At 38.8% G+C, this 23,034-nt stretch overlaps 1 protein-coding gene across 1 annotated transcript in view; it reads right to left on the reverse strand.

Moving 5' to 3' along the window:
- Window positions 1-297: 297 nt before the first annotated feature.
- The window catches only part of LOC145989949 (protein yellow-like), a 67,288-nt gene continuing 44,551 nt past the window's right edge, over window positions 298-23,034 (reverse strand). The window contains exon 2 of the mRNA XM_083125485.1: window positions 298-1,547. Within this exon, the coding sequence (XP_082981611.1) occupies window positions 334-1,542 (1,209 nt within the window). The 5' untranslated portion in view covers window positions 1,543-1,547 and the 3' untranslated portion in view covers window positions 298-333. The remainder of the gene's footprint in view (window positions 1,548-23,034) is intronic.

Genomic DNA, 23,034 nt, shown 5'->3' on the forward strand with positions numbered 1-23,034 from the left:
TAATCAAGAAACTATGACAGAGAATAGTAACTATTTGCTCTGAAAACCGGTGGCAAGTTACTTCACGGGTTAAAAGTATTTTACAAAGTTTAGTGACATTGTTTAACAGTATGCACTCTCTTTTTCCACCACATTGTTTCGTTCACTTTGCGAGTGTTTAAGTACTTGCACACAATATGGCGACCAATAAATATTTGTTTGGAAGTCTGCACTATACAACACAAAAAATGGCACTTTTACTGAGCAGTGTGTGCCATGGATTTGCATCCATGTTTACCCGACATTTTTTTTCATCTCTTTTCATTGTGACTTCCACAAATGTCCCAGCAAAGTCTATGGAAACAGAAAAGTGTTGTTGAATACGCTTGGTATACCGAAATGCGAAAGTTGTTGGTGGTGGTGTTGATGGTAAGGAGCATTAGTTTTTGTGATGCGTATTATACGTAGATTGTAATCAGTTGGGTCCAAGGTTTGTCTGAAGAACTTCTGGTACCTGGTTGTAATCATCCAAAGGCCATTGTCGGTGTCCATTTCCATGTCCAAAGTGAACTGGAACAGTGTTCTGTCTTTCGCTATAGTCCTTTGTACAGCTGTGCGTGGGTTCCATTGAACGACCTCCGTACCGGACACAGGACTCAGGTAGATGTATCCGTTTCTGTCGGTTGCCAGTGGAGCGCCTTGTGAAGATTTCCTACCAAGGATGGTCACTTGAATGTTATCAGGGTCAAGCGCAAGGGTTCTGTCCCTCAGAACCCTGGCTGACAGAGAAAACAGCCTATCGCTAGCGAAGGGTTGGAAGTAGAGAGTTTCGTGATCAGGTGACAGAGCTAGACCAATGACACCGTCCATCAAAGTGAAAGACTCCCCCTCAACCTCGTAGGTGCCGAAGTCAGGATCGGGCCACATGTACCGGTGCTGCACCCTCCAGGCGAGATCGAAATACAGATCGTAGACGATGATTCCTGGCATCGTAGTGTCGGTCATGTACACATATGTACTCTCGCATCGACCCTGGATGTCGATAACGAGATTGGTCAGCAGGGACGCGGCTCGTAGAACCCCTTGAGGCATTTCAACCCTACGGATCAGTCTATCGGAAGCCAGATCGAAGACATACAGTCGCGGAGGACAGACCGTTCTGAAGTTGCTGATGGAATCCAAGATGCCGCTATCCAGCACCCACAGTCTACCGCAGGCGTCGGCGCGCACTCTGAACACGGACGTGAAGCCCGTGCAGTTGTCGCCCGGTGACTGCCACTCCAGACTTGGATACGGGCGCAGTGGGGGTGATTCCTCGTACGGTCCCTTGCGAGGTATATAGTTGAGGGTGGAAGGTACGCCGGGTCTGAACCTGGGTATTGCAAGGAAGATGCGATCCCACCACACGGCCATTCCTGTGAAGACGTTCTCTTCTGGTACGTAAGTCTGGTCTCCCGTGCCGTGGCCTGTCTGGTAGAAGTCCAAAGTCCTCCATTTGTGGACGATCTCGACCTTCCCAAACGACAGATGCACCACTAATACCATAAGCCACAGCCGCAACATTTTGCCTGAAAGACAAGAAACAGAATCATTAGAATGAATCATCACAATTGCTATTACTTAAAACTAGCCATTTTGCATAGCATGAATAACTTTACTCCCAAGAGCGTGTGGAGCAAACGAACGAAAGCGAGTCCTCGGCGCAAGTGATGACGTGAGAGGGCTCGACCAATGACGTGGTACAGTCACGGACACTTCTGGGTTGTAACTATCCCATTTGGAGCCAATGGAATCTTTACAACCCATAAGTGTCCGTGACTGTACAAGGTTTCAATGCAAGAGCAAGATTGGTAAATTATATTTCAATTATATTAAATTTTGGCTGAAATGTAGATAATTGTATCTATATTTTGGTAATTTTTAATATAAGCATAGACATGGTTACCTTTATCTCGGATGCATCATAAGCAATGATATGAAATGCAGCCAAGAAATAAAAGTAAGAATAACAATGGCGAAGAATAGATAAGAACAATATTCTCTGTGGATCTATGAACAAAGAACTGAGGAAAAGACTAGTGAAATGCTTTGTTTGGAGTGTAGCTCTATATGGTGCGGAAACATGGGCACTGTGAACAAGTGAGAAAAAGTTACTGGAAACTCTGGAAATGTGGTTGTGAAGACGAATGGAACGGGTGAAATGGACAGAAAGAGTGAGAAATGAAACAGTCCTAGAAAGAGTTGGGGAAAAGAGATCAATGCTGGAGATAATCATGAAGGTTGGGCCACTGGATGAGAAGAAACTGGATCCTAAGGGATGCTATTGAAGGAACGGTCGAGGGAAAGAAAATCCTGGGAAGAAGAAGATACCAAATGCTTGACGACATCAAAATAATTGGGTCCTACGCTGCTACAAAGCGAAGGGTTCAAGATCGAACAGCATGGAGGTTGCAAGGAATACCTGCCCGTGGGCAGAAAACAATGAATGACTGAATGGATACCTTTGAACTATTAAGGGGAGTATAACAAGGGCATGTCAGGTGAATGCAGTGACATTAATAATAATAAAACATAAAAAATTGACAGTATTTAAATCGCAAGCTCTCTTGATAGACATACAGAATTACTATCTGAACTAAACCTGCAGTTTAAAGTGGGATCTAAACCATTATGTGCGTCCCCCAGGTATCGAACTCGGGATCCCTTGATTCCAAAGCGACGACATAACCAATATAAATAAGGATTTCAGTATATTTTTTCTAAATATATGTATATGTTTGTCTTCTCACATAAAATAGTTTTCCAGAGAGAACCTTTAGCTTTCAGATAGATTTAAGTGAAAATAAAAATCAAAGCGCATCACTAGCACAGCAGGATTTTTTTTTTGTTGGAAGTGGGATGCACACTAACATATTTCGTGATTTCCATTTTTACCCTTCGTTTTGGAAGTTGTTCAAAGACAGAAATGATATAATCGGGATGCATTTGCATTTACTACTGTGATTTGAAAATTTGAATTTTCTCAAAATTTCGGAGGGGGAAGTAGCCCCATCAGCTCCCCTATTGGTACCCCAGTGCAGCACATACTTGAAAAGTGAGCAGTCGAAGGATAGCTAAATATGTAGGTATACAGGGTGTATCATAAGTAATAGCGCAAACTGACACAGGTGAAAGTACACGATAATAGAAGCAAAAAAAAGTCTCAGTAAACATGGGTCTGCAAACGAGCAGTTTTCGAGATAATCGCGAATGTGTGATTACAAGCCGCCACTGACATCATTGTTTGTAAACGTCATTCTAGTTGGTAAAATGCTAATAATGTGTGCGAATGTGTGGTTAGAAGCCGTCACTGATTGCATTTTGTAAACACCCAGTGCTTTACTGCTTGCGCGTTCCAAGGTTTTCTCTTTGTTTACAAAACCGAACATTTCCGAGAGGTGGCGTTGTAATCAAACAGGATGGATACAATCAGTACACAGTTAGAGTAGAATGTTCAATAAAAGCAATGAGATCTCCAATGACTTTTCTTACTGTATTATTAGCATTTTACCAACTAGGACGACGTCTACAAACAATGAAGTCAGTGGCGGCTTGTAATCACACATTCGCGATTATCTAGAAAACGGCTCGTTTGCAGACCCATGTTTACTGAGACTTTTTTGTTTCTATTATCGTGTACTTTCATCTGTGTCAGTTTGCGTTATTACTTTTGAAACACCCTGTATAGTGGTAATTACACATAGGTAATCTATACATACCAAAAGTGATGTAGGATCTTTTAAACTAATGTAGCCAATAGTTTCTGATTGTCCAGTCTATATACGTATCCTGTCAATAGCATAAAGTTGCAAGTGAGCCCGCAGGATTTTTTCTCAGGGGGTGGGGGCAGAGTCATAGAAACATTTATTATTGTTATTGCTATTATTATTATTAGTTACTACTACTACTACTTTACAAATCATAACATTCCAATTGAATTGAAAATACTTTGGCGTTGTATACAAGTTCAGACTCGAGTCTAATATTTAGACAGATAGTGGATTCGCCTTGCTTCGTTTCAATAAACATCTATCAGTTTGTTGATGAACAGTTCTTTGTCTTTTTGTATTTTTTCACAAAGCACAGATATCAATCAGAGTCAGAGACCACTTCACCTACTGATACAAGGTTACGAGGTTAGTAATAAGGTGTGTTTTATTCTGCAAATATGCTGTATAAAGAAACAAGCTGTCGGAGTATTAAGTGAGGTGAGTGTACCTCTGATCCATGTTTTTACGTGCCGAAGGGTACTGTAAAATAATTATAATAATAGTTTATTTTAAAGTACTGAGAACAGTTATAAAAAAACACTGTGCAGCACTATGTCACAGAGAGTAATATCAAAGGATTAACTCATAATGGTTTTTACAGTAAACCTCATCTTATACCTAAAGATAATATTTTAAGGGAAGTCATAGTTAAAATCATCGATTAATATTTTTATAAATTAACTGATAATAATGTTTTTTCTTGTTTTGTATTTTGGAACGTTATATACTACTGTATTTATAAAATATTCACTATCAATTCTATTTGACAAAATGTTTTCTATCAATAAATTAATTTTATATTTCCTCAAGTTTTTTAAATTCATTATCTCCAACCACTCTATATAATTTAGTGATATGTAACTTTTCATTTTCATACAAAGCAACCTAATGATGATGATGATAATAATAATAATAGTGTAAGTCCTGCACTATGTACTGTTAGCTCTTCTGTTGTAGTTTCTTAAAGCAAAAATGTATATCAAACTTTTGTACGCAAGCAATTTTCAATTGGTAAGTTTATTTCATTGCCAGAACAAGACGTTCCGATAAGATTTCAAAGTGGTCAGTCAAGCTTCATTGCACTGTGGCTCGATCTTGCCTTGTACGATACGGTTGGTTTCCAAATGCAGCGAAAAGTCGCTTTGGCCAGAAGATTCGACGCGTGATGTTAAACTAACAGTTGGACGTCTGTGACTAATCGGTGAACATGACAGCTTCATACTTGACAGAATGGGCAGTTGGTTGCCCTTTTTACACTTTTTACGTTTGGATAACAATTCAGGTTTAAATGCCTTGATATGAAGGGTTTTATTGTTGTGCTAATATATACAGGGTGTTGCCGTGTAACACCTACAAACGTTTATAGCTCGACGCAAGCTATCAAGGCCTACAACTTCTCGTAGTAAGGTTTTGCTCGTTGCAAATTGTAATAAAATAAAATATAACTAAATCGTGGAGTTCCAAATTAGGTGCCGGTATTCACTACATGTTCTTAAAGATTTGATTTGATTTTGGTTGTAAACAATACTGGGAAGGATAGAGCTTCTTGCACGGGGAGAGAATTGTGATAAAAGCTCTGTCTTTCAAGATATTCTCACATACTTGACTGCAGATCCAAGATTGCGATTTGCATGCTTTGATAGGTAGAGTGGAATGCATAAGTATAAACCAACAAATTATCCATCATCATGTTACTTTAAAGAAGAAAAGCAAAAAACGAAGCAGGCTTAATTCTGGAAATGCATGTTTATTTATTTATTTAAAAGTGTTTTTAAACTGCCGAGAACAGCTTTTCAGCCTTAATACAGCACTATTGCATGTTACAAGGTTACATGTTACAAGGTATCCAAAACCACAGTATTGGACAAGAGAGCATTCCAGAATATTTAGCAAAAAATTCAATTGTTACATTTCACATAGAACTATAAAAGAGTTCTTAAAAAAATATCCTTATATATGAAGTTGAAATTGTTTTAACAACATTATCAATATCTATCTCACGGTATTCGAATTATAACTGTTTATGAGATACAGAACATACTTGTTATTTTTGTAGTTCTTATCAAGACATAATAATTTGCTATTTCCTCTCAAATTGTATGATTTCACCTTAAGCCATATCATACTAAGGAGTTTTCGTACCATATATTTTCCCTCCAAGATTCCTTCCATATAAGATACAATTCGCTTTTCAGCTCTGACATCAAGTCTGTCTATTTATAAGTGATTCAGCAGGTTATCATACTCATAATTGTATTTGAATAGCTTGAATTTGTAATATATAAATGTGATAAATCTGTTTTGTATTTTTTCTATTGATTGTTTCATCTTAGCACTACATGCGAAATACCAAATCGGAATATTGTATTCCACAATAGGTCTGACAAAAGTTGCAAACATTAAAATTAGAAATTGTAAGTTATTTGAACAACTCCATTTTTTATAATAAAGGTACATTGCTTTCTTACTTTATTTATGATGTGAATAATATAGTCTTCAAATTTTAAGCGTCTGTCCAAAATAATGCCCAGATCTTTTATGGATTTCACATGTTCGATGATATTATTACTGATAAAATAATTAAAAATTTTGAAGTTTTCTTTCCTAGAGAATGTTGGCACAAATTATTTTAATAAATTTATGGTCAATTGGTTTGCATTAACCCAATCATAAACTGAGTTAATATCATCCTGAAGTTTCTCATGAGAAGTATTATTATCAATTTGTAAATATACTTAATTTAATGTCGTCGCCGTATGCAGGATATTTTGCATGTTACTTTTATCTTCATAAACTTTTGTCTTCTCGTTTAATATCTAAGAAACTAAAGTTATAATATACAAAACAGAAATTTTGCCTGTATTAATATATGGATGCGAAACTTGTTCCCTTACATTGAAAGAGGAACATAAATTGAGAGTATTTGAAAATAAGATGCTTAGGAAAATCTTTGGACCTAAAAGGGATGAGGAGACAGGTGATTGGAGAAGGTTACATAATTTAGAAGTACATAATTTGTATTCATGTCCCGATATTATTAGAATGATTAAATCAAGACGACTTAGGTGGGCAGGTCATGTTGCACGAATGGGAGAGGAAAGAAGAGTTTACAGGATTCTTGTTGGGAAACCTGATGGTAAGAGACCTGTAGGAAGACGAAGATGGAGGGATAACGTTAAGATGGACATAAAACAAATTGGTAGGGATGGAAAAGAGTATATAGATCGCTCAGGATAGAGACAAATGGAAGGCCTGTGTTGCTGCAGCCATGAACCTTCGGGTTTAAGAAGGCTAGAGAGTTAGTTAGTTTTGTTACTCTCATTTGTTCCACATAATGACATCTTTAGCTTGTACATTACTATTCGTTGCAACTTTGTTATAATTTATTTGTTTCTTTAATGATTGAAACAAAACACCAAACGAACTGCCGACAGCCTCTGCACCGGCGTACTTAAAAAAGTTATTAATTAAAATATGTAGGATGCAAGACAAAATTTTAAAAATATAGGCATGGACAATTTATTTGAGCAAAATTTGTGCAACCCACTGTACGTACAAGACCGTTCATGTAGTAACTAGTTGAATCATTAGAATAATGGAAAGTATTTGGGGAGATGATTTCTATTACTTTGGTCAAAATCTGCAACTCGATCACTTCTAAAGTGAGGAATGCTGTTTGGGAAAAAGAACTCAAGTCAAAGAATGCAATTTTACAGCAGAAGGTTATTTGTGTTCATTCTTTTATTAGCAAACATACTATATAAATGTTGGATCACACCGCATAGAATCTTTGGAAAAGTAGCATCTCATAAAACCTGTTTTCAAAACCAATTTTTAAAGAAACGAGGTTGTTATGGGAACCGCTCAATTAATTATACATCTTTAATTGATTCAGTGTGACTTAAATGAAAGCAACAGGAAAGTCACAGTTTGTGAATTATGTGCCTTTTCCCGAACACCTTGTTCGATGCTTTCCACGCTGAATCAGCGAGAGCCAATAAGGAAACAAAGGTCACAGGCTATAGACTAGCTCTTACTTGCTGATTAAGCATGGAGAAGTACAAGAACGACTGAATAAGGAAGAAGGTGACAACACCTTAACATAGACTATGCGAACGAACATTGTATCATTTGCAGAAACAAACTAACATGCACGTAACATGCTCATTGTATCAGCGAATATCCAAGGACGTGACTGGAATTAGTTTTAAACGGCGGCCTTGTAAAACAAACTTGTATTTGAGGTTCTCAGGTAGTATTCCCAGACTTGGTTTTAATTGCAGCAGGCATTTCTTTCATTCTCTGCTCTGTCAATTAAGTTCACGGTGGAAGGACGCATGTAGTTGTCGTTTAACAGAAAATATTTGCTTTACATTTTGGCGGAATTGTGCTGCTTAAATCGAAAGATCGTGTTTGACGTATTCGTTTCCGCTGGAGTGCCATGGATTTATAGAATGGATCGAAAACTTCCTATCTAATTTGTGCTCTGTTGTAACTAGAGCCATCTTGCGGAGAGTTCTAAACTACTATGTTCGAACTAGTGCTGTTGAGAAGCCGAAAGTTGGTATTTAGAAGAGTAGCATCTCATAGAACCTGGTTTCAAAACCAATTTTTAAAGAAACGAGGTTGTTATGGGAACCGATCAACCAATCATCTTTATGCATATCTTTAACATGTTGTTCAGACTTTTATTTCGATATAGAAAATAGTTTTAGCAATTACATTCATTATCGCTGGATATTAGAATAAAATAGTTATTATGATTAATTTGATCTGGGGGCGAGTTCTAAATAAGAGTATTTTTTAACGTTTTTTTTGTGTGCCTAGAATTTTGAATACGTAATCTTTGGGCTTCAAGAACAATACTTCCGTTCATACCAAGTCTCAAACTCGTGCTATTCTGGTCATAGCTCCTACACATTACTCTCGAAAAAACAAGAGCGACTTCACGCGAATCCAGACTTATTGAAGAAAGCGAGACAGAGCTTGTAATGTAACGTAAAACGTCGACAATTTCTTTCCGATTCAGAGTTTGGTAAATTATTTTAATTAAACATGCGACAACAGACTATTTCCTATCCGTTGTAAGAACAAAGTCAGTGTCAAAAAATAGACGTGGCTTCTGAGAAATCTTATTGGTTGTTCGAATGACAGCTGTGCAGAAATCTTGCGCGTAGTAAAATAGTGCATGTAATAAAGCCATACCACTCAACGTAGGTGCTATATTTAAGTTGTGGGACCTTACATTATTAGATGTAGAGCTACGACCAGTATATTCATAGGTATAACAACAGCAGAACTAACACATAGGAAAGGAAGTGTTACTCACAAGTCACGTGGTTTTGTTTACATTAACTTTGTTCTTGGAGTAAATGGAGCATAGATAACTTTAGATTGGAATTTCGATTTTCACCACAAAACTTGTGATTTAAAGAAAAAAACGAGTTTCTTGTGGGAACCAGTCAACCAATAACTTTTAACCCTATCTTTAACATGTTATTTAAGATTGGAAACAAAGCAACTAACCATATTACATTTCTAATTCGATCCGCCTATCCTTGCTCTGCTTTCGTAACTAACAACTTTTACAATCTTCACATTTTCTTGTATTTTTTTGGTATAGTAAACACGAAAGTATCAAACAAAAACATTTTCCGTTTTCTAAAGAGTGGACATATCGGAGTTCTTTATTCTTTGAGGTCATTGTATCTCCATAAAAATTAACTTGGAGTGCTCATATTTTTGGCAATGTATTATCACACACAGAAAAATGGACCCATCTTAATCCTCGGCGACAGCACAGTATCTGTTTTTTTTGTAGAATTAAATCTTTCCTTTTAAAAAATGCTCCTGTACTTAAGGATCCACCTAGGAAATATGAAAAAGTTGAACAAAATTGAATATTTTGAAAAGTGTGTTCAAATTATTTTGGAAATTTTAATTTTTTACAATTTTGATAAGGACACACTATTCACGGATCTAGGAGCTACAAAATTATAGTTCTCTGAAGTCTGTTTATCATTTAGAAGCAGAGCAAATCCTAACTCGTTATAAAGAAATGTCATTTTGAAAATGATAAGTTGAGAACGGAAGCTCTTTTCTCGCAAGAAAAACTAGCTAAATACTCACGGGGACCTGAGAAAGCAAGTACTGCAAATGTCGTCGAAATTGGAGACGGTGTTTGAAATTTTTCCCTTTTTTTCTGGTGTTACAATGTTGAACGATCAGCAAAAAAATAATTTTATGTACCCTGAAGAGCGAGATCTGGGGTAAGCTCCCTTGTTACTAGACCCTACAATGTTACCGCCTACTCTGTACCGTTGACATCGTATTGCAACTATGTAAATTCAACCCTAGCTTACCTGAGGGGTGGGGGTAGGGGCAACGAAACCCCCCAGCTCTTGTTTTTCGATATTTCAAAAGTGGTAAAAATATGAAAATGAATTACATTATTCCCTATGATATTCCCAAAGTTCCTGTATTACTTTTTGTTTATAAAAATACATTGAGGCAAAATTCATTTTATGGGTCTATGTGGCGGCGATTGGATTCCAAAAGTCGCCCTAATCGGCGCCACTGGGACGAACAGGAACTCTGTTTGAATGTGTGTTCTTCATGACACTCATGCCAGTGAAAGTGTACAATTGATTGACAATCATGGTAATTTTTGCAATTGCTTATATAATTGGTGCTACATAAACAAAAAGCATTGATACAATACCGATATGTTTTTTTTGTTTTTTTGAGGTTTAGTGAATGACAAAATATGTGTGTATGACAGTCATGCAATAATTGTTTTTTATTATGGTAATTTTTGTAATTATTATAATTAAATCATAATTGCACCTGTATAATCAACAAAGAAACTTATGATTCATTAACAAAAATGGTTTCTTGAATTTTAGTGATAGAAAAAAGTGTGGGTCTGTGAGACCCCCTCATGTAAGTAAGTTTCTCGTACGGCACGGGTAAGCTAGGGTAATAACAACCAACTTTAATTATCAAAATTGAATTCTATTTGTCCACAATAAACTTTATAATTCAATGCCTTTGATATCACGAATTGCCACCAACATGTAGATTATTATTATCCATTGAAGAAGCGAACGCACGCATTTAATTACGTCATATTATAACTACAGTGATATCTGCGTGAGGAAGAAGTGTGTGCGTGTTTCCTACTTCCTCTGAAATTCCGGTGTCGTGGCGCATTCTGTCGTTCCTTTTTCATTCTATTATTTATGACTGGGTAGGCATGACAGCGCTTACATCTCTTTTTCCCTTGAAGAATTTCTCCAAACGTGGATTTCTAGGCAAAAACATATCGTACTAGATCATGTGTTGAGAAATTGGAAAATTATATTCTTCCTTTGTATCATAATCTTGTATGTGGGTGTATGTGGGAGGGCGTGAGAATGTGTAAGATAGAGGGCAGAAAAAGGGTGAGGAATTTTAGTTAATACATTGACAAATATAGTTTCAGAAACCAGATCAAGTTGGATACATTACACTATGACTATGTTCTAATTTCTGCTGAAAGTATTCAAAGATTCCTAAATATTGCTCTAAAAGTTTAACAAAGTTTTAAAATTACACCATTGTAGAGTGTATGATACCAAAATCACAAAGATCTATGATGAATTCCGACCTTATTAGTAGTAATAAATTGTAGTGAGAAGAAAATAAACTTTTATTATACTAAAGTTCAAATCACAAACCCTGACACCTTCTGTAAACAAAACCACGTGCATACAGAAAGCATTGCAAACTCATAGAAGTAAAATAATCCACACGAAAATCCAGCGTTGTTACAGGATTCATTACATAAGGTAAAACAATGGCCAATTTGTAGTATGGGATACGCTGCCGCAAATGACGTCTCACTTTAAACCCAATGCTCTTTCTTTTTTTACTTATTGCTTCACCTTTATGGTTAACTCTTTGCACCAGTAATCATTTCCCATGAATTGGCTTGTTTCTTGCATGTGAATTGAATATATTTTACTTGCATTTTTTTAGACAAAATGATATAACATGGTAATGTATATTTCTAAGGATGATATAGATAGGAGTGTATTTGAAATTTGTTTGTAGATTTTATGTAAATTGTATATTATGTAAATAAAATATATAATGGGCATAAACAGCCATATGCATTGCTGTAAGTCCAATAAATATATTGATGATGATGATCAAAACAATACAAAGAAATTTCGTAAATTTATTGCGGCTGGAAACTTTGACAAGCATCCTAATAACGATTTTTGTTCCGCCAAATATAGTGCACTTCGTAAAATAACTTGGTGCCATGGCAAGGCAAGATAAGTGTGAACATTTTGTAGTAATATGCATTGTAACTTTCAATGAGCTTCGAGATTTGTGTACATAATGATATTTTATAACATTGGTTATTTTCTAAAAATAATCATGTGAACAGCAAGAAAGTAGTGCAACTTAGTAATTTTGCCTGACTTATCCTTAGAAAAATAACATGCCGTGTTCTATGCGTGCGGGAAAGTCTCCGTGTTCTCCGAGCTTGTTTTCAAAATACCAGCAAGGACAGCCTTTGAAAAGGGGTGAGAAACAGATTGTACTCAATATTTATGTAACGTTCTGTCAGTTGTATCCTGAGAAACCAGTAAATGAAGTGGTTAAGTTCGTATCCCAGTGCAGTGGTGTGTCAGTGTCTGCAGTTTTAAGGGTTATGAAAGAGAGAATGACCGGGAGAGTAACAATGTATGCGGCTGCATATTCGTCTGATATTTTGAGAGCGGGTTCTCACATTCAGAGGCCCTTATATAAAATGAATAGGTGCGGCGAACTATGAGTGTAACAGCAGATGATTTCGGTCATGAATCAGCTGACGCGGAGTGATACATCGAATCGGTGAGACGGTTTGTTTACAGAAGGTCTCAGGGTTGGTGATTTACACTATAGCAAGTGTATTGAAGTGTGATAATATTGGTCTGGTGCTTGAATTTAAGTCCAAAGCATTCACAACCATTCAGATGGAACATTCTTAAAGTTATAAAGCATTTTGCTATCGATCGCAACGCCATCTACTTAATGGCTGGAAGTTTGAAGGCTACGTTAACAATGGTGCACGAATTTACTTGTTACAAGGTAGTAATCAAGTTCATTTATTTCTTTCACAACAAAGATGTTCACAACGTTAACGTAACCATGGTTCCTTTCCATTGTGTTATTACTTGAAGGCCGTGCAGAATTTTCGGAATGGAACGCCGCCATTGAAGCGATCAGAATGAGCGTCGAGTGAAAGTATTTCAAAGGGGGAATATGGTAGCTGGGATATTGTTGTAGTGTCCAATACAATAAGTGTGAAAGTGTGACAAGATCTTTACAAGCCAGAACAAATATCTCAACAAATAAATCATTCATGTTGTTTTCACTATTGATGTGTTTGAAGCGCTGGCCTACGCAGAGGTGAGCTGAAGGGATGTTAAGAAAATAAACATTTTCAAATGAAAGCAGTGAAGAACACGGGAAAAAACCAGAGTGGTAAATGCAAACGCGCCTTAAAATGAGCCCCAATTGCCATTTTTGAGAATGGAAAGTTTTTAGTATGTCACGCCCCAAGAAAGCAGCTTTACAACTCCAGCCTCTCACGAAATAAAAATCCTGCGTACGTCAAATGGTTTGAAGTCACAAAATATCCAAATCACGAACATTTATCCGGAATTATCCATTTCCGGGGCACGTTAGTGTTTAGAAGGGTGAAGGAGTATATTTAGAGCCAAAATTACCATAGATGGAGCTTTTGGTAAAAATGTTAAGGGGTGTCAGGGCGGGTGTTCATATAATATGTAGCGGTATATTAAACCTCATATGTATAACCTCCTGTAAATATTGTCACTCTTCCACCTTTTCACTGGCGGAAGGGAGGAAATGAGAAAAAAAATTGCGTTTCGGATCTTGACTTCATAGTAATATTGACGAGAATGTTCAAAATTACAATTTAAATAAATAAAACAAGAAACTCCAAAAATGTCATTGCAAAATGAACACTTCACTTTGAAAATTAGATCAATTTGAAGAAGGACTCAGGCGAACTACATGTCGAAGTAGTTATCATAGCGCGCTACAAGGCAAGGGGTTTCGGGGTTGAATCTCGACCTGGGCATGTGAGTGTCCCTTCATCAATTTCATCATATCATCACTCAAAAGAATCGAGAAGGGACAATCACAGAGGAGTGCCCCTTATACCGTGCCTAAGCTTGTAATCTAACCGGGAACCTTCGGTAGCGAACAATCAAAAGATTGGAAATGCTGACCCTATGTTCTGTTACTGAACCACAATAAGGTTTTAATGATTGATTGATTGAGTTGGTGGGTGGGTAACTGTTGATCTCCGGTCAACGGATTTCTTCATTTTTACAGAAGAAACTACTTACGAAAATGAGCTTCTGTAGCATTGTCAAAGTTCGTGGACGTATTTTCTTTCATCGTTGAATCTATTGGACCGGGAATTCATGTATTTTTGCCGTTGCTTTTACTTGCTTCCTCTACGTGTTGCTACGTTCGATGACGTAACCCCCTGTCAGTGTTTCTAACCACGCCGCTGTTTTGCAAGAATATGAAAAAACAAGTTACTACGACCCCAAATTTTAACTATGTTTGCCTAACCTAAGTTAACCTAACCTAACCTTACCGTGGATGGTTTGTGGGGCTTTGCGTCAATGGTATTTGGGGCTATGCGGAATGGTTCGTGGGACATTTTTCGGGTAAGAAGGTTGGAAACACTGCATACCCACTCATGATCCACAGCTGTGCCCGCCATATTGTGTGTTACGGAAGCGAAAAAAGCAAGAACAATAATTACTGTTAATGTTAAATTGAAATTATTTTCGTGAAAAAAGCAAGATCGCACCTTAAACAATCTTTCGCAATGCAGAATAGGGAAGTACGAATGTTATAAATGAAGAAATAAACGAATGAGAGGTGTTGACCGGAGATCGAACAGGTAATAGTTGGTGTTTTAAGTTCACTTTATGCACAGTAAGGCTAATCGGGACTGGACCTACAGTTAAAAGGGTAAGTCCCTAGTGATTCTTTGTGCGTGTTCTTTCATTAGTTTCGAATTGTCATCCTCATCGCCGCAATGAGCCTAAAGTAGCAGAAATGCGACGTACAATTACAAAAAATACAAATTATATATATATATATGAAAAAGCTAACGTTTTATTATTAAACATTTTAACTCCGCGTTTGATTACTAAATATAGCCTAATATCGACGGGAATATTTAATTAGATATTTTTCTACTTAATAATAATTGTTCATGTTTATGAAGGTTGAAAGTGATCCATTATAATATTACTTTTGTGATATTTGGTTAACTACAGAGCATTCCCTGACATTCGCTACGAGACTCGGCGGCAAGCGGACCGGCATCAGCGCTTGTCTTTCCCGGTGAACGGTGAACAGTCGCACGCTACAGTCTGTTTCTTTCGCTCTCCCTGTCTTCGCTCTCTTTCCCTTTCTGTTGACGTTGCAGACTGACGCCAGTATAATCCTCCCTCGGAAGTTGTGTTGTGTCGTGTCCGTGTGTTGAAGATTGTGGCTTAATATGGCACCACAAAAGTTTACATTACAACAAAGGATTTATCTTGTCGCGTGTTACTTCGGAAAGAGGAATTGTGGAGAAGTGCGACGACGTTTCGCAACAAAATTTCCTGGTGTTCCCGTTCCACATAGGACCACTATATTAAACCTCGTAAAAAAGTTTAGAGTAACAGGGTCAGTTCTGAATAAAAGTGGAAAGAAAAACCCATGTGTACTTACTGAGGAAAAACTCGATGATATAGGACAAAGGTTAGAACAGTCTCCTCGGAAATCTATCCGCCGCCTCTAATAAGAAACGGGTGTTTCAAAAACCACAGCATTTAGAGCAGCTAAAATTCTTAATCGGGAGAATTACAGTAGACGAACTTACACGTGTAAATGCCAATTTCCTTCGGAGATGCCAGAAATGTGTTGCAGCAGAGGAACATCATTTCCAACACCTTCTGTAGTCAAGGTTAGAACACAGTATGAAAACTGTAATTTTAATAGCCGACTCTAGTGACTGTCGCGGACCCCGTTCACCGGGAAATACAAGCGCTGATGCGGGCAGCTTACCGCTGAGTCTCGTAGCGAATGTCAGGGAATGCTCTGTACAATGTCTCAGTATTTCAATTATACGTGTACATCAAAAGTTGATCTTTCTTCTTAACTATGTCTAATGCAAATTGTAAAGCAGAGGGCTTCTTAAGGTTTCAACATCAGTGGCGTGCCCAAAGGGCGTGGCGGTGGGGGAGGAGGTCAGTCTGGGATATATTCAATACCGATTTATTGATTTGGTTTATTTTACTTCGCTTTTCTGCCACTTTTGAATAATCGCGAAGATGAGGATGAGTGATGATGTGATGAAATCAACGAAAGGACACTCACAAGGGACACCAATGCCCAGATCGGAATTCGAACCCGGGACCCTGGCGTCGTAGCGCGCTGTGCTAACCATTCTCTCACGGAGGTCGGAATTTTCAATACAGATACCTCAATCTGGTCTGACGTATACAATGAAAAAGCAAAAGCTCGTAACAAATATAATAATAAAAAAAGATTTACGCACAAAACATAATTGATACCACGGGTGAGATATAATCTCAAAAATTGTTCCGAACGATACCGACTGGTATGCTCGCTCCTTTCTACCCGTCACGCCTTGCGGCCAACACACCGCAATCCCTACTTAAAAGGCACCGGTCGACCTCGTTTCGATATTCTTTTGTTCGCGAGAAAAAAACACAAATCATTGCACGCAGCGGGGAAACTTTTCCCCCCGCCCCCGCACCTAAAAGGACGCACTTGACGGTTCGATCCGCCACCTTCCCTCACCCCTCCCTTCGTCGTGTGACATTTATAGGAGAATGCCTGTTATTTTCTTCCGTATTTCATGAACCCCGCCCTTTAAGTTCTGAGTTCAATTTTCTCGTAATCAACTTGCAAAATGTTATGCTTCCGACTTCCTTGTTGTTCAGCTTGTCCAGATTTCGAATACAGCAATTGCAGGCCGCCCCGGGAAATTATAACTCTATCCTGGGAATCTCTGCTGCAAAGGCTCGTAACCGCATTCGCTTTTCCCCCTCCATGCATTCCTGTTCCCTCGCACTTCCTCATTAGCTTGTACAGTCACGGATGCTTCTGTATTGTAACGATTCCATTGAAAGTCAGCGAGATTGTTACAACCCAGAACTGTCCGTGACTGTATCTTCTCGAGTTCGCTCCCTCCAGTTATTCCCTGGACAGAGTATAGTGGCTAAGGTTCTTGCCTTGTAATCAATAGGTTCCGGGTTCGATCTCACATGGAGACGAGTCGGTGTTGCACCTTGTGACGAACGTGACGCGTGAGTTCAGAGAGAGTTAAAAAGTGCAGTGAAATGAGGACTATAAGTGGTAAACGTTGTAAGTGCCAAAAGCGAAAGTGTTGGGAAATCGCATCGTTCCGCACTTCAGCCCGTAAGAACGTTCACACTAGTGCCTCTTTACACGCCCTTTGAACTGCTTAGAGGGCTACCAGCCACTTTACACGTTTGCCACATTATAAAGCATGGCACATTTCACAGTTTAACGTGGAAAACGGCATTGTGGCACTTACAGCGTTTACCAATTTTAGTCTTCAACTATACCCTGTCCCGGGTATCTATGGCGAACCAAAACAAGTCTCTGCGCAAGTAGTGACGTGAGACGGCTCCACCAATGAACACGTGAGGGGTGACGACTGTAGCTAAAGTTCTCGTCCTCATTGCAACCTCACTTTACTTTAAAGAAAGTTCCGAAAATCAGTTTTCCCTCTAACAACCACAGGTCAAGTCCACGTGGAGTCCAGTAAATCGTCCCCTCAAGCCTTTCCAACCAATAGCGTCCGTCCAAGAAATGACAGCTCTTGTCAAGTCCACGTGGAGTAAAAGAGATGTTGCCAATTCAGTTTCTTTAGACATTTCTCAACGTAAGGTTGCGGTTTCGTTTGCTTTGCTAGGTTTTGTAATTGTGTTGGGCATAGGCGTGCGCAGACTCTCTGATTAGGAGGGGGTTGGGAGGCAAAAAAGCCTTGATGAAAGTTCAGTCGGGAAAGAAAAATCTCATTTTATCTCACTCTTTTAGTTTTATGGCATTGATTGCTATATGTATGTGTGTGTAGCAAAAATGATATAAATTGTCTTTGAAATGTGCGCGCTGCTTTTCCTCCAAACAAAACTGTTATAGCAGCAACTGTCTGAAGTACTTAGTTGTTCTTACTTGTCCATCTGGTAATTCACAATGCTAATGCAGAAAAGAAACAAACTGCGAGCAAGAAAATTTTTCGATCCAAATTTATATAAATTGAAAACAGTATTGATCTAATAGCACGCAAAAAAATTTCATGGGATGCCATGGCATTCTCGTTAACAATTTTTATCATTCAGATCGTTCGTCATAGAGGGACAACTTACGCAGGCACTGCTCTGAACTTGAGAAGATTGTAAGGAAAGGAGACATTGCGAGCGAAGCGAGCAACAAATTTTACGAAATGAATTTTTATTTGTATAAAATTTGAAGTCGAGTGGGCAATTGCCCCTCTGTGCCCCGCTTCTGGCCGTCTGGAATAAATAATGCAAGAAAGACGTGAAAACTAATTCCATCTTCAGTATCCTTTGTCCTGCTACTCTTAGATTCTGCTAGTCTTGCATTCTTTTACTTCAATGTTTGCCCCCTAGAATTGATTTCCGCCCAAGGTTGGGAGAAGGCAATGCCCCCCTGCCCCCCTGCTCCCTTGTGGTTGTGCCACTGAACCTTCTTTCCCCGTAGTTGCTTCGAACTTTCATTGGCTTGAAAATACTTAATTTTCTTTAAGAGTATAATATCGTTTAATAACAACATTCCTCTACACTGAATTTCTAAGTGAAAGTATAATAATATAGGGGCATGGAACGTATGGAAGGGGGGGGGGGGAGGGGCAAGGATGACCACCCCGCCACCTTCGAAAACGAATGTCAACCTAAAGGTATGTATTTTACACGTATAATTTGATTTCAGTCATAGTAATTTACATTAATTATTATGCGATAATTTCAAATTCAAGTGGTGTTTTGTGAGAGGGCAACACTATTATCGGGGTAATATGATACATGCCCGGTCGGCTTTCTCTGGAGTTGTGTCAAAGATACCGAACTGGAGTTATCAGAACCCTGGCTGCAGAGAAAACAGCCTGTTGCTAGCGAAGGGTTGGAAGTACAGAGTTTCGTGATCAGGTGAGAGAGCTAGACCAATGACACTGTCCATCAGAGTGAAAGACTCCCCTTCAACCTCGTAGGTGCCGAAGTCAGATTTTCTGGTGGAGCAGTAAATAAATAATAATAATAAAACAAATATTGTTTGGGCTAGGGTTCCAAGGGCCTATATAAGTTGGCACCACTGTTTTATTATTATATTCGTTATACTTACATACATTTCAAGAATAAGTAAGGATGCATTGTTGTTGTGCGTGTATATTAGCCCCGTCTATACCCTGTCCCGACTATCCCTGGAGCAAGGCCGCGTATAAGGGCAGAGAAGGGAAATCAAGGGGGCAGAGCGAAGCAGGACGGTATAAGTTGGCACCACTGTAAGTATAACGATTACAAATTAACTGTAATTTTCTTTGCAATTTCTCTCTGGGAAGATGAAATAGCAGGCATGCAACATAGAGAGCCCGAGGTAGCCTGTTGAACTGAAGTTCTGACGCGACACTTTTTTTTCCTGCGCTAAATGACAAGGAAACACCTCTCTCACTGCATCGAAGATATATGCCTGAGGAAAGCCCATCACAATTAGGCAGCCACATTCTCTCGCCCTCGCGCACTATAAGAGAAAGTCTCCATTCAACTTTCACTGTCGTCGGCAGCTGCTACCAGCATGCTTTTTCTTTCAGTTTATCTGACATCTCCCCCGGTCCTAGACCAACAAAAAAAACCAATCCTGATTATCGCTGCCAGCATGTTTGCGTTTCGGTAACGAGCGACGAGAAGAAATGGTGTGACGCATTCCCAAGGCCAATTTCTACAGTTGCTCTTACAGAGACTATATCGGGAAACTCCGGAGCAAGGTAGGATAGGAAAGAGGTGAACGGAGCGAAGCAGTACACGCTCATATAAACAGCTGGGAGCTGAAATCGCTTTTCCTCCTCCACGCAATCCTGTTCCCTCCAACGCGTACATTGGTTGAGCCCTCTCGAGTCACTACTTGCGCAGAGACTTGCTTTCATTCGTTTGTTTTTAAGTCCACTCTTCTCATTGGAACTGGGCCTACAGTTTAAAGTTGGATCCGAGCCTCTATGCGCTTCCACCGCTTGACTGATTATTTTTTTTATACAGCGTGTCCACAAACACATTCCGTGAATATAAACGACGACAAAATTTTAATTATGTATATTACCAAACTTATATTGATACCATTCGAAAGAACAGCTCAAGGAATTTTAGCGTTAACTACAACAATAGATACCATAACAATTAAAGAATGAAAAAAGGAAATAGCCAAAAGTAGCACAAAAACACATTTTAGGGTGTAAGAGAAAATTAATGAAATGGACAATTTGCACGGTAATACTCATGGATCCCACTGTACACACCTAAACATCCAGTAAACATATACAGTAACACAATTTGCTTCTAACAACAATGCCATTTACAATAACACATTAACAAGATTTTTTTCATTATTTTATTGTTAGGCCATCTATTGTTGTAGTTAACGCCAACAATTACACATCCGCTAAAATTCTTTGAGCTGTTCTTTCGAATGGTATAGGTATAAATTTCGTAATATACACAATTAAAATTTTGTCGTCGTTTATAATCACGGAATGTTTGTGTGGACACGCTGTATTATGCACATATCAGCACATAGGCTATTTTTTCCTGTTACGCATTACGGCGATACGCCTTTTATCAAAAACGAAATTGAGGATAGGTCCCTAATTAGAGACTAAAGTATATGTTAAAAACTTCCTTACTCGACATTTGGAACTAATTCATTCATTTATTACAACAGAAGATCTAAATCTATGTATCCGAGGACTAAGAATTCGTTACCTAGTTTAAAAGCTGAGGCCGTAAAGGGGGAATTAGCACATATATGGACAAAACACAGGACAACACAAATTCCTGGAGAGTATTTACTGGCCCAGGTCCAGCCTCGTTGCCCTGCAAGGAACATTAACCGGGGTGTACCATGTGGAAATGAGGTTGACTTTCGGGCGCCTTTCCAGAATGTCACGCCTCACACCCCATTCTTCCACCGGGTATCGAACACGGGACACCTTGACTACAATGCGACGACGTTACCGCCACGCCATCGGGAAGGTCGTATATTAATATGAAGCCTACGCTTGAACTGAAAGGCGGGGGTGGGGGGAGAAATCCCCCATATTTTACAATAGTTAGTTCGTTTTCAAGTAGAGAAAGAAAGTTCTCAACTTATTGTTGTTAATTTCTGCTCTCCATGAAGGATTAACAGAATGATGTTCATTATTTATCGTGCCGTAGTGTTATCTCTTTGGGGATGGGAGGGGGATGCTATGCTATGATAATTTGATAGAAGTTACTGGAATTATGAGATGAATGACGGACAATTACAAACACACAGGGACGACACTACACTTGTCCCACAGAGGATTTTACTGGCAATGAGTCCAGACGCCAATTCCTCGCTAGTCTGCAAAATGCATTCCAGCGTGTACTACGTGGAAAGGAGGTTGGCATTTGGGTATTTTCGGAAAGGGTCACCACTTACACCCCAATTGCTTATTACTGGAATCACCCCCAAACTCAAGAAAGGGTCTCCCTTGTAACGAACCTGAGCGTTTAAGGTTTTATATCTGTAAGAAGTTAAGATTTTTAAAATCTTTGTTACTTCAAATAATATGCAAGTTGTCACAGACAACTATAGTTAGATTGATACAATTGTGGTTGGAACTTTTATATATGTTTATAAATACGTCATAATCTGTTCGTGTTGACGTCACTTTCTCATCTCAGCAGAGGAAGTGAACCCACCTGAATGTTTTTCACCTGACGACCGACTCAGTTAGAAAACAGGTGAAGGTGAGAAATCAACAGAAACGTGGTAACGGTTAATGGAATGCCCGAATAGTGTAATTGGTAATTATTTTCGTTTCATTCTGGCTATACTCGGAAATAATAATTAAGTACAGAAACTTTCGTGTATTTACGTTTGTCTTGTCCAATGTTAATTCTATATGCAAGTGTGTTTAGTGATTGTGATATGATTTAATATGCGAATTGTTCCTCTTCAGTCAGAAACGTAAGCAAATCTGTACCTTGCTTGTAAGTCCACATACGATAGGAAATATAAGTGATTATCAAACTGCGTTTAACTTTGAATACTGTGTTGTTTCTTTTCTACCCAGCAAGCCCTGATGATTTGCAAAGATTCTCATGTTCCCGACTAAAGGAGTAGCGGACTAACTTTCTGACGACTGGTGAACAAGCGGGGGACGTTGCACCCTAGTAGTGTAGTGTTTACTCCATTGCCTTGTAATTAAGGGGTCCTGGGTTCGATGCCCGGTGGAGACACGTTGCACAGAGTTTCGGACCCCACTTCAAACTGTAGGCCCAGTCCCGATTAGCTTATATGTGCATGAAGTAGACTTAAGACAAAAACTCAAGGACTCAAACTAGGTGGCTCTCAAATACAACACTGGTTTAAATAGCGAAACATTCTCATTTTAGCCATAGTTCGAACCCGTGACCCTTCTATGCGCAGCGAGCTACACTAAGAAACCCCGAGGGTAGCTACTGCAACGAGACCTTGACATAAGGCTAAGGGCACTGGGCACTAAATAAGCTTAACCATTATGCGATCTAAAAATCGGCTTGTCTTCCAATCCAGCAACTTTCCCTTCATGATGTCATACCGTCTCATAATGTTCGGTTCTCACAATGTTAATTAAGCGTTTTGAAGCGTTGAAAACATGCAGTAGGAATGGCATAAGAGAACCACCAGGCTAAAAAGGCGAATGTTTGCATAGCAAAAGTGGAAGTTGTGTTTAGTCATTCCCAGAACCGACCTTTACAAAGGGAAAAGACTGAGCCTTCAGTTCTGGTTGGAAAACCGTGAGAAACCGTAGGAGGTGAATGCCACGATGCTTTTGTGTTGGTTCTTTACGTAATTACAGTTCGTGATGGCACGAGGGAGGAGCGCCATG

The sequence above is a fragment of the Lepisma saccharinum genome, chromosome 7 (genome assembly GCF_977018435.1).
Source record: "Lepisma saccharinum chromosome 7, izLepSacc3.1, whole genome shotgun sequence".
Lineage (NCBI taxonomy): Eukaryota > Metazoa > Arthropoda > Insecta > Zygentoma > Lepismatidae > Lepisma > Lepisma saccharinum.